This window comes from Petromyzon marinus, chromosome 40, assembly GCF_048934315.1.
Source record: "Petromyzon marinus isolate PM22_M1 ecotype Great Lakes invasive population chromosome 40, UKy_Petmar_22M1.pri1.0, whole genome shotgun sequence".
Taxonomy (NCBI): domain Eukaryota; kingdom Metazoa; phylum Chordata; class Hyperoartia; order Petromyzontiformes; family Petromyzontidae; genus Petromyzon; species Petromyzon marinus.
Window position 1 is genome coordinate 9,968,628 of NC_133706.1, and position 12,976 is coordinate 9,981,603.

General features: G+C 46.0%; 1 protein-coding gene across 2 annotated transcripts in view; it reads left to right on the plus strand.

Moving 5' to 3' along the window:
- Window positions 1-238: 238 nt before the first annotated feature.
- The window catches only part of KIAA0825 (KIAA0825 ortholog), a 73,951-nt gene continuing 61,213 nt past the window's right edge, over window positions 239-12,976 (plus strand). Inside the window, exons 1-5 of one of the 2 annotated variants that reach the window (XM_032968892.2) lie at window positions 239-711; window positions 4,224-4,392; window positions 8,738-8,909; window positions 11,680-12,352; window positions 12,555-12,686. In XM_032968892.2, coding sequence (XP_032824783.1) covers window positions 4,265-4,392; window positions 8,738-8,909; window positions 11,680-12,352; window positions 12,555-12,686 — 1,105 coding nt within the window. In that variant the 5' untranslated portion in view covers window positions 239-711; window positions 4,224-4,264. The other variant, XM_076073117.1, reaches the window with a different exon arrangement.

Below are 12,976 nucleotides of genomic sequence, written 5' to 3' on the forward strand. Positions count from 1 at the left end.
TCGGAACTCCCTCTCGTGTTTTTGGATACGTGTGCAAAAAAAGAGCTTTATATCTCATTGGATTCCTCCAATCAGTTCCTATGATCACTGTTACATTGTTTTTATAGCTTTATTTTGGTATGGTTTAGCCATGTTTGTTTGAAGTACAGAGTTAGCCTGATAACTTTAAATTGTCTTTGGTTATTGTTTGACTTTTATCCCACTGGGATTTTTGCACACAGCGTTGATATACGGTGTTTTTTTCTGGAATACTTTGCTGTTTTTTCCTGGATTTTTCTGTTGCGCGTAGTCATTTTAAGATATTCTTTGTTCATGTTTTTGTTTTGTTGCGGTTGCACCCGAGTCAAGAGCCGCATGGCTCACGATTATACCGAAAGAACCAAAGAGTATGGATTCATGCAGTCACGAAAGCTTCAAATCAAGATTGAAAAATATTCTAGAGACGCACGACACTCGCGACGTCATCGCCCGTGAGGCCCCGCAAGCGGCCATATTGCGTGGGGAAACGCGCGCGTGCTTGGCTGGCGTGTGGCCAAAGCGACGTCACGTGACGGCGATGGTCCCCCCGCCGGTAGCAATATGGAGGGGTGTGTAAGGTTCCCATAGAAATATGGCCGTCGCTCGTCCCCTCCGCGTGGTTGTTGCGCATCGTCGTCGTCCCCACGCCCCCCACCATAACCCAGGGTAACGGAGACGCGGAGACCCGTGGAGGTAATGCCGATGGCAGGGCTCTGTGTGCCGGCTATCACGGGGCTCTGTGTGCCGGCTATGGCAGGGCTCTGTGTGCTGGCTATGGCAGGGCTGTGTGTGCTGGCTATGACGGGACTCTGTGTGCCGGCTATGGCGGGGCTCTGTGTGCTGGCTTTGGCGGGGCTGTGTGTGCTGGCTATGGCGGGGCTGTGTGTGCTGGCTATGGCGGGGCTGTGTGTGCTGGCTATGGCGGGGCTGTGTTGCCCGGCTATGGCTGGGCTGTGTGTGCTGGCTATGGCAGGGCTGTGTCTGCGGGCTATGGCAGGGCTCTGTGTGCCGGCTATGGCGGGGCTGTGTGCCGGCTATGGCGGGGCTGTGTGTGCCGGCTATGGCAGGGCAGTGAGTGCCGGCTATGGCAGGGCTGTGTGTGCCGGCTATGGCAGTGAGTGCCGGCTATGGCAGGGCTGTGTGTGCCGGCTATGGCAGGGATGTGTGTGCCGGCTATGGCAGTGAGTGCCGGCTATGGCAGGGCTGTGTGTGCCGGTTATGGCGGGGCTGTGAGTGCCGGCTATGGCAGGGCTGTGTCTGCCGGCTATGGCAGGGATGTGTGTGCCGGCTATGGCAGTGAGTGCCGGCTATGGCAGGGCTGTGTGTGCCGGTTATGGCAGGGCTGTGAGTGCCGGCTATGGCAGGGCTGTGTGCCGGCTATGGCAGGGCTGTGTGTGCCGGCTATGGCAGGGCTGTGTGTGCCGGCTATGGCAGGGCTGTGTGTGCCTGATATGGCAGTGAGTGCCGGCTATGGCAGGGATGTGTGTGCCGGCTATGGCAGGGCTGTGTGTGCCGGCTATGGCAGGGCTGTGAGTGCCTGCTATGGCAGTGAGTGCCGGCTATGGCAGGGATGTGTGCCGGCTATGGCAGTGAGTGCCGGCTATGGCAGGGATGTGTGTGCCGGCTATGGCAGTGAGTGCCGGCTATGGCAGGGATGTGTGTGCCGGCTATGGCAGTGAGTGCCGGCTATGGCAGGGCTGTGTGTGCCGGCTATGGCAGGGATGTGTGTGCCGGCTATGGCAGTGAGTGCCGGCTATGGCAGGGCTGTGTGTGCCGGTTATGGCGGGGCTGTGAGTGCCGGCTATGGCAGGGCTGTGTCTGCCGGCTATGGCAGGGATGTGTGTGCCGGCTATGGCAGTGAGTGCCGGCTATGGCAGGGCTGTGTGTGCCGGTTATGGCAGGGCTGTGAGTGCCGGCTATGGCAGGGCTGTGTGCCGGCTATGGCAGGGCTGTGTGTGCCGGCTATGGCAGGGCTGTGTGTGCCGGCTATGGCAGGGCTGTGTGTGCCTGCTATGGCAGTGAGTGCCGGCTATGGCAGGGATGTGTGTGCCGGCTATGGCAGGGCTGTGTGTGCCGGCTATGGCAGGGCTGTGAGTGCCTGCTATGGCAGTGAGTGCCGGCTATGGCAGGGATGTGTGTGCCGGCTATGGCAGTGAGTGCCGGCTATGGCAGGGATGTGTGTGCCGGCTATGGCAGTGAGTGCCGGCTATGGCAGGGATGTGTGTGCCGGCTATGGCAGTGAGTGCCGGCTATGGCAGGGATGTGAGTGCCGGCTATGGCAGGGCTGTGAGTGCCGGCTATGGCAGGGATGTGAGTGCCTGCTATGGCAGGGCTGTGTGTGCCGGCTATGACGTGTGTGCAATTCTTTCCAATTCTAATATACGCGCCTTTTGTCCGTCCTAGGACGGGAGCTGTAATATTAAAGATTTACAATAACATTTTCTTAACTTAAAAAATGAAATGAAGGATTTTAGAAGATTTATCGGTATACGATATTTTGAACACTTCACTTAATGTCACTGTAGCACTGTTTAACTGACCTTCAATTAGTAAAAAATCACTGCTCTAATACTTTATTTTCTTCTGCTTTCACTCGCTGGGGTTGAAATAAATGTGATGCAATATCTCGAAAATCATGGAGAAATGAATATATTATCATAACTTAAAACCAAAAATTTGACTTGCCTTTTGTTTCCAGTGCTGAAGAAATACATAAAGACAGCAAAAGCACTTGGTTGCTGCGTAGATTTATTTTTTGACCGTCACTTTCTGTAAAGAAACGTTATATTTGAAGCGACTTTGCGAAAAAAAATGACGGGGGGGAAGGGCATGTGAAGTGACGTCACGCGCGTTACACATTTCTGGGCTATTATAGTAGTAATAATGAGCCAAGAATGTGTGTCCCGTGCGTGACGTCACCTCACATGAGGCCCACCCCCCCGCGTGACGTCACTCCACATGAGGGCCACCCCCCCCTCATTAATATTCATAAGTGGGATGATTTTTACACTTACACAGAGGAAGGTTGAGCAGAAATAAATAATTTATTACGCAAATTCGCTTCAAATATGACGTTTCTTTACACAAAGTGACGGTAAAAACTAAATATACGCAGCACAATGCTACATCCGTACGTGACGTCACTGCAAAAGAGCCCCCCCCCTTCATTAATATTCATGCCCGCGTGGAAATGTACACTAACGCACAAAGAGGTAGCACACTCCACATGCCGCACCCCTCCCCTCATTAATAATCATGAGCGGGTGACGTCACTCCACATGCCGCACCCCTCCACAAGAACCATTAGCGGGTGACGTCACTCCACATGGGGCAACCCCCCCCCCTCCTATTAATAATCATGACATGAACAATTTTTCTATTGAATATTTACACCCATCCTTGGACGGGCAAAAAAGATAGTTCTTATATAAACATAATCAATTACAGATAGCTTTGTGGCGCAGAACGTGATTGTTATGATGAATAACTTACAGCCCTTTATTGCTGAATGAAGGCCGCCTTACGTGGCTATGGAGTTGTTTGACCAATGCTCTAACCACGCCGGTGAGCGTGGCCTGGTGATGTTAGCTGTGGCCAGGAATCGAACACCTCTGTTAGGGTTCAGTGAGCCAACCGATTTACAGCCACCGCTCCCACCAAGGATTATATCAAACCTTATAATTCCGAGCTTACTGTTAGGCATTGGGATGTGTAAAGTTTACTCTGGAGAGCAATGCAATTGCATGTGACAAGCTCTATGAAAACTGCATGCTATTGCCAATTGCCCGTGTAAATACATGAAAACTCACGAGCTCACTTACTCGGTAATTTAATCAATTGCCAGTGCTTTTTTTATTATCGCACTTTTATGATGTAGAATGGTATAAGTGCACTGCGCTGCAAACCACACGACCCGAGTTTGATTCTTGGCCACTGATAACGTCGTTGGCAATTTTATATCTGAAGTAGTCCTGGGTACCCCTCACTCATTCACTAACCCGCACTGACCAGCGTGGTGAAGTATGGTAAAACAACCCTGATGACCACGGCAAAGGGCTGTACATTATATTACAATCAAGTATGACGAATATTCCAATTACATGAAAACATGCACTAACTAGTGCGACTTTTAAACTGAAGGTCTTTAACTCGAGCTCTCATCGTCCACAATTGCATGACATTGTATTCAAATGTTACACCTGCAGGTTGTTTGCAGCTAAGTCCTGCACTGATTGTGTAGTCCGCGATGGAGGGATTTGGAGATCCCTGCGTGCTGCACAAAGTCTTGTCCGTCCTCCATGAGAACACGGGAGAGCAAGAGTTGCAAGAGCTATTGGAGCACCTCAACACTGAACTCAAAGAAAACGCACACATGTGAGTGTGATAACTCATGACATGTTCTACGTCTATGTAAACGGCTATTCTATTCTTGCGAACGATGGCAATATGTGTAGGAACTAGATACCAATGTCCGAGGCCTGCCTGCCATGACAGCAAGGTTTTGTATGTAGTTTTACTATCCCGCCTCCATTGAATTAGCACAGGCGACAGTGAGTTTACTATACGGTCCATAGTTTGGATTATTGCATGGCTACAATCTCACTCCTGTGGCTCATCTTTAATTTTCAGTACGGACAATTAACTCTAGTCTCCCGTGTAATGGGGGGAGATGGGTGGCCCGGATGAACACAAAAATGCTAAACATGCCAAATCGGCAAATTAGGATATTGTTTACATATATATAATTGGGGTGAAGAATGTGTCGTCTGTTTTCATTGCTTAAAGTAATCGGTTTACTCGCCGACAGGTTTTGGTCATGTGGCCACTGAGTCACGGACTGTTGATGAGTGAGAAGCAGCTAATAGACCAGCTTGCGTATCATTTATTCATTATTTTTCGCAAGCATGGTTATTGGTTAATCCGCAACCTGAATAATCCTTTGACAGATAATCAATGTTGTGGATTTACTCTGAAGGACTAACTAATTGGCGCGTTGTTTACGTGACAAACCTTACTGGCTGTGTCGGGTGGTAGAGGGTTAAGATACTTACGCGATCTAACCCAAAAACCTTAATTATGGATTAACGGTATGTTTGTCATTTTGTATGTATGTCCAAGGAACTCCCAGACCGCTCCACTAATGTTGTTGAATTAGTCATTTTAAAGCTTATGATTTGTATATTATGCAAACGTGGTCGAAATTGTGAATAAGTTTGACCCTTGACCAAATAATATGGCTGATTCATCTTATTGGCCCTGGCACTGCTGATTTGCTCTCCTGACATGTGACTAAAGCATATGAAGGATATGTATGTGCCATATATCAAAGGGCTTCCCACAATCATATTGTGCCATCACATCTTTCCAGTTTAGCACCAAAGAATATTTGAATATGCTTATATGATTTTTAAAATATTTGTCCATTGCCATCAAACTGTAAATGGAAGCAGTTGCTGTATTGGGATTTCTAAGTTGTGACTCGCAATCAAAAGCAGTGCCTTTCCATTTTGGCTATAACCAAACTTTTTTTTCTTATAAAACCTTACATTTTAAAAGGAGAGTTGTGTATGTATATTCACGCGAATTCCAAATAGCTATTTAAGCCAAGCGGTTAAAATGTGCCATCGGTGGTGTTTAATTAGGATTGTACGTTTGAGATTTCTTCAGTGCTCACAAGGGAATACGCAATAAAAATGACACTTTGCATCTTTACCTCCCAGCAGTGACAACTAATTCCCATTCAAGCGCTGATTTGACACCAAGTTGATTGGGTGTGAAATTCAATAGCCACCCCCCCCCCCCCGCGTTATGCATAATGACAAGTCCTGTACGCATTGTAACTTTAAGTATGCCACCAGAAATTGTGTCAACAGTGTTATCTGTTGTTGGCCTGTTTTGTAAAATTAACAAACGTTCTCATAAATTGGAAATAGGCAGGACAGAGCCTGGAAATATCTGCTGATTATTGCACAGTAATGCGGCACCGCTATCCGCAGCCAATTATTTTAAACACCTAGGGCAGCTCCATTCGGGTTTCTAAGCTATGACCTTCATAAAACAATTCATAAGGACATTGGGCCCTCCTTGTTAGCTGCTACAAAGCGTTCCTATTAATCCTTCTGTGTAGGCGTCCAGGTTAATTAACACATGAAAACTCAAATTATTTTGGTGTTAAGAAATAAATACATATACAGTACATAAACTTAATTATCTATCCATAGGCTTTTTTTGTCTTTTATCGGGTTGTCAATTACAGTGGTTCAAAAGCGCCTTTAAATTTTTTTAGACCATTAACTTCGTGTGGCGCATGGACTTGCTCATCATCTCTCTAGAATGAAGCAGATGTAGCCTGCCTGCAATAATCCGGAGCAGAAGTTGTAAATTAACCGCATGTCGGATAACAGTGGGTGTTGAAATATCACATCTTCCTCTCCAAATGTAGCTTTGAAGTTTGTTCAGACTTTGAGAATGCGAGCTCCTAATGTTGAAGAATCTTCAGTCTAGTTACAGGGTGTGTTACTGAGACATGTGAGTGCTGCACATTATTAGGCTGAATTTGTCCTATTTATATCTTAATCATCAAAGGATGAAACTCTTATGTATAGTGCTCAGAACTTTAATGAATATAATGGCTTAAGTTCATCGTACATTTTGTTTAATGCCTGAGCTTCTTAGCATCTCCATATGAAACGGGTCTTTGTGTCTTTCCCCATAGGTTCCTTTATTATTTATTAGAATACTTAAAATATTTAACATATATGCGTACATACAACATCGACGCGCATAAACATGACACTTTGTTTCAATATTGTACTTATTATGGCAATTATTGGGAATATTTCCTGGCAGGTTGTTGACGTAAACATATACTGTGTTTAATTACATCTTTAAAAAATTGAGTTCTGAATAAATATTGGTAACGTTGTATTGTGCGTCGAATTCGAATATTTATATTTCAATAAGACAACCATCTGCTTTTTATCAGTTCTTGTATATTTTATAAAGTTGACGTAATAGACTGAGTCAGTTTTCATTTATGGTGCTCCCGATGCCTTATGTTGTGTAATGTAAACTATTAATTATTCATGTATTATTCTTGTATAGCACTGGTTATACAACTTACAATTCCAATTGGCACATGGCAAAACATACGGTTTGTTATGGAATGTTGTGTACAATACTGCAAGTGGTATTGAATATCAATCGCCATAATTAAATTTGTGTTTGTTATGCATTGAGCATTGTGCATACATATGAATCCTTAAACATATCCCAGTACCGCTTCATATATTTTAAGAGATGCTTAGTGATAGGCCAGTATAGGATATTTATCAGCTCTAACTTAGTATTGTGTTTTTTACGATTGAGTATTTTTTATTGTTGTGATTGATGCATATGAATTAGATATGTGGTTCCCTATGTTGCTGAACCAGTGGACCCGCTGTCCACTCGAAAAATAAATAAATTTCATGGACCAACATGCGGTAAAGGATACGGTGCTATGTGAACAAAAAATCCTAGTATCTGCAACAGTTCCGCAGACCACTTCCCATGGCCTTGCAGTCCACCAGTGGCCCACAGACCGCAGGTTAGGAACCAATGAACTATACTATGCTATTTGCGAATAAAACACAGTTGTCTAATATAGCACTGGTGTAACAATCTAGATTAAATGTACGTTACATCAAATTCACCTTGCATCATCGTTAACAAGACAATGTTTTTTTTTTATTTTATACCATGCATTTGGAAGCAATGGCAATGACAAAATACAGCGAATGTAAAAGCATGTCAAAGCGTGAGGTAAGACTGTACCAAAGCATATGATCATTACCTAAATGCCTTGATGTAGACCTTTTGGTTGAACTTTTAAATAATCAATGTGCTAGGTTTTTCAACCTTACTATAATTAGCCTGTCATTTTTTTATGTCTTTCAATTGGATCGTTGCAGCTTGGGCAAGGGTTCGGTTATGGAGAATTGGTACATTTGTGTTGCTCGCGATGACTGAAAACCATCCTGTGCTGGGTGCTAATTTTTTTTATGTAATGCAGCATCTCTGTTCACCTGCAAAGAATTAAGCAAATTCCTACATAATGGTTGGAGGTGATATGGTGTCTGAACAGCCTTGATTGCTGTATTGTGTTTTTTAAGCACTGCAATAAAAGCAAGAGCAGCATTTTACAAAATAGCTGTGCATTTATATCATCAGTGGTGTGGCTTGGTTGGCATTAAATTCCCCCCACCCTCCCACTCCCCGTCCACCACTCGCCCACACGTACCCCCCTCTTAGTATCCCAGAATCTGGGTCCCTCTGGCCGCGGGCCTTGGTGCAGTTGCACTGCCTGCACACTTGGTAGCAACTCCGTTGCATCTATATCGCCGTTCAGCATCGCTGTCCAATTTTTTGTTGGGGCGAGTGCTCAGAGCTGGTGATCCTCTGCTGAGTGCGAGGAATGTGTGTGTATGTATGTGTACGAGCGGATAGCGTAGCGGTTGACTTGCTGTGCTACGAATCCGGCGACCTTGGTTCGAATCCCGATCACGGCCAACACCAGTGACGATTATCTTAACTGGTCCTGGGCCTCCCCGGGCGTGATGCTGGCCACCCACCCCCTTGTGTGCCATTCCGGCCATCATAGGTGCTCGCTAAAAGCACTTGCCCCAACAGTCTGTTAAAGGCTTTACGGGGGAATCTTTGTCTTTCTGTGTCACCGCAGGATTGAGCGAGGGCTGGAGGAGATGGGAGCGGAGTTGAGCGCTGCGTTTCCAGGAGACGAGCCTCCCGCCAGGGCGGCCGAGCAGCTGGCCTGGCTTGCCCGCAAGGACATGGGATCGCTGTGGCCCTCCCAGACGCCGCAGCCCGAAGTCGTACGCTTCCTGAGCGAAATAGTGCGTGCAACTTGCGGAGAGATATCTCATTGAAACACAGTTACCCGTTGGCGCCAAGCGTGAATGTCTGTGTGCATTTTGCACTGGCCCTGTAATAAATATAAAGGTGCAGGCCTGCAATTTACATACAGGTGCCACTGCAGTTTCGTACAATACCGCTGAAGGTGTTTAGTTTGTTATCCTTCCCCCCACACCTCCGAATAGCATGGTTGGCTACGTACGGTGTGAAAGAAGTTCAACATACGTACGAAGGGAGCCCACCAGAGAGTACTTTGGCCTACTCTTTCACATTGGCCGGTACGTCTTGGAAAAGCTGGGAGTACCCACATTGTACCCCACCACACACGACCCGTTGATCTACTAATTGTTGTGTACATATTTATGCTGCGGGGGTCAACAGAGGTCAGTGGATTGAAAACTCTGGCCCATTGCAACTGCCGTGCTGCGTATTGAACTGATGACCTTTGGATCCACTGCACTGTAATTTATAAAAAAAATAGTGCAAAGTTAGTACAGTGAATTGCAGTACAGGCAGCACCGAATCGCATTTCCGCGAGGTAGGAAACCACGGTGGAAATAATAACTTTGAAAAATTGCTGTGGGGTGTGGAGTGGTGGCACATTGGTTTTTGACACTACACTCCGAACCCGGCTAGCCGAGTTTGATTCCCGGCCACGGCCGACATAATCGGCGAGTGATATCTTAACCAGTCCTGGGTACCCACTTCACCATCCTTTATCTAACATCATGTAGAAGTATGGTCGAACAATCCCCATGGCTGACATGGTGTGGGGAGGCTTTCATGCACCATTGGATTGAAAAAGGGCTAACATGTTTTGTTCATTTATTTATTTACTATATTTACTTTTTAGGAATTCATAAGTGCCAGTAAAACTTTTAATTATTAGCACAGTAATTTAATATTTAGCTTGGGTCAAGGGCATGTAATATCGTAGTCATCAGACATTTATTAGTTGTGGGGGCTTCTCAATATGAAGGATCGCTAATCATTTCAAACATTAACTAGAGTAATTTGATTATGAGTGAAATATTAATCTCCATTAATAATGTATGCATTCTCTACCTTGTCCAAAATCATGCTCTTACTCTTCAGTGGAGAGCAATCTGTTTATTTACAATAGCTTGGGCATGTGCAACAACATGATGTTGAAATTGCACATCAGTAAACAAAGAGCCCATTATGATAGTTGCCACAGTAACAGTTACATCGTACAGTTTTGATTTGCAAGTTCTTAAAGCTGGTCCTGTACTCAGAGAAACATGAATTATTGTACACCATGTGAAAAAAAATGTCTCAATGGCCGTGAGGAGACCATGAGATGGCATGTGTCCATGGGTTTTTTTACTGGTAGGAACGAAGTTGTAAACTGAGTGTACCAGCCTGCAATAGATTAATGTGTCCGTCCGTCCCCTTTCAATACTTTAACGAAGTGAAATCTTGTGCTGTTGGGTGTAAAATCAGCAATAGACAGCGCAGAGACTTGATATGTCTTATTGCACCCAACATTTGGAAGTAACAATGTCATAAAATTGCGCAAAATTCCAATGTTCCTACCAGCCCACCCTGCAGGGACCTGTTTTTACTGGATACTCCAGTTTCCTCTCACATGCAGCCTAAAAACGAATTCATGAAATTGGCTTAATATGGGACCCTCCTGAAAAAGTCTGGAGACTCCGTTGAGGCTAAATGTGGGTAAAAAATAGTTAGCATTTTTAAAATCAATAAATGGACAATGATGATGACGAATCCCATTCTGTTTTAAACACCCAAGCATAGGAATTTTCAAAACTAGTAACACCTGCTTCTTTTGGCTTTTAAATATCTAATTCTGAAAAAAATGCTTTGTGTGTTTACCTGTATATATTACACAAACACCATAGTTGGTACAACTATGAATTTGTACAGCCCTTTTTGTCCATCTACTGCTGGATGCGGGCCTCCCCATGCCACGTGCGTCGTGAGGGTTATTTTACTATACTTCACCACTATGGTCAGTGTGGGTTGGTGAAGACGGGCAGCATAGATGTGGCAGCATAACAGTTCACTGCAACAATGTATTTTACTGCTATCAACCAAGGAGCCCCACAGCCTTATGACTACTTGTCTGTGCATTGTTGTCACCCGTCAAAGTACATGGTGTGTCTTCTTTGGTTCTTTCGGTAAAGTCACGTAGAATGAGAATAAAATAATAAATTGATAAAATAAAATAACACAATATTCTACGTGACTTTACCGAAAGAACCAAAGAAGATGAATCATTGCAGTCACGAAAGCTTTAAATCGATACATGGTGTGTATTTTGAAAGTATCTCCAATATGTTTACGTAATATATTGGGTATATTGGTTACTTGGGTATACTTTTAAAATACACACCCTGTGCTGTCCAGGCTCATCCCTGCTTATTTCCTGAGATTCACTGAGAGCGGGCTAATTCTGGCCATTTGGTCATAAGTGTGTCATATTGTGCATGTGTCCTTTAACTACCCACTCTGGGTGCGGTCGATCTAATGCAGGGGTCAGCAACCTGCAGCTCCAGAGCTGCATGCGCCTCTTTAAGGACTGCTTCGTGATGTCATTCACATGCATTGCGGCTCTTAAAATACCGAATTCGCAAAAAATGTCTCTTATTGTTATTTTGGTTGCCGACCCTTGATCTAATGTGATGGCTGAGGACGTGCCGGTGATGGTCTTCTGCCCATCAGCGGGAGTTCTGACCGTCACGTCGCTCTGTGTTTTTTGTCACGCAGCTGCGCATGCTCCGCTCGGAGCAGGGCCTCGACGACGAGATTCTGCAGCTCCTGCTAGAGATCTCGTCTCGCTCGGGAGTGCTCTTCCCTTCCCACCCCAGCGGCACCACCTTCCAGTTCTCCTCGCTGGCGTCTCTCAACGCCGCCGAGGACACGTCCGCACTGGACGTGCAGTCGCTGTGGGAGAGCACGCGGCTGCACCTCCGCACGCACCTCCTACGCAGGCTGGCTGCCATCTCGGCAGCCACGGGCTCCGCCAGGGCACAACACTTAACCCGATTGCGCTGCCTGCAGAGCTTGGCGTTCCTCTACCCACCGGACGAATTTTTGCCCAAATACAAGGCCATGCGTGCCAAACAGCTGCAGGACATGCTGCGGCGGTGTGGAATGAATCCGGCCAAAGAGTTTGAAAGCCGGGGCGCCGTTAACCTGGGGAGTTTTGCGCTGTCACTGGCGGAGGCTGTTCCCCAGATCTGCATGTTGATGGTGGAAGACCATGCGGCTGTTGGTGGCGTGGCGGGTTGCGAGGTGGCGTCCCGGTTTCTCCAAGAGGTGTTCCTGGAAGAGATTGAGGAGGAGCTGGAGGGAGCATTGGGGCAGCCATTGCTGCTGCTGCCAGATGGCCCTGCATGCAAGGATGGCAGGAGGCCAAAGGGAAAGAGAAACACAGTGGGTATGTCATTTTTTTTTTATTAACCCTTCAATCTGTGTCGCCAAGGTACATTGCCGTGCAGTGCTCAGCTTGCGTTACGCGTGCGGTTAAATAACTCTGCGGGATTTGGGACCGTTAATTTATTGTTCATGCGATTAAACTGCATGATGCCGCACAACAAAAATAGGACATTTTTCAACTGAATGTCTCATTGTTATGACAGATGAATCTGCAATGCTGGCACAAGACACGCTTTCCCAGCTGACCCGGGTGATGTCAAGTCTGCTCAAGATGGACAAGCGACTAAGGGAATTAGCATGGTCTGCCCCGGCTAGCAGTGGTGGTGTCAACGAAGGTGAGGGATGTTATGTATGTATATTTTTGAGTGCTGTTAGTGAGCTGCTCTCAGTTATGACGACCACACGTGGTGAGGTGAGGAGCCAACCCTTTTCTCCAAAGTTTTCATTGTCATGAGCCACGATCAGTCGACTGCTGGATACATTCCTCCTGAAGCTGTCTCCATCTCTGTGCACTACCATTGGGGAAAATATGTGTGACCGTTTTACAACACTGCTCAATGTGGGTTGGTGAATATTTCTCACGAGTGTATTGGGTTAATGCTGGATCCTTAGGTCAGTGCAAGTA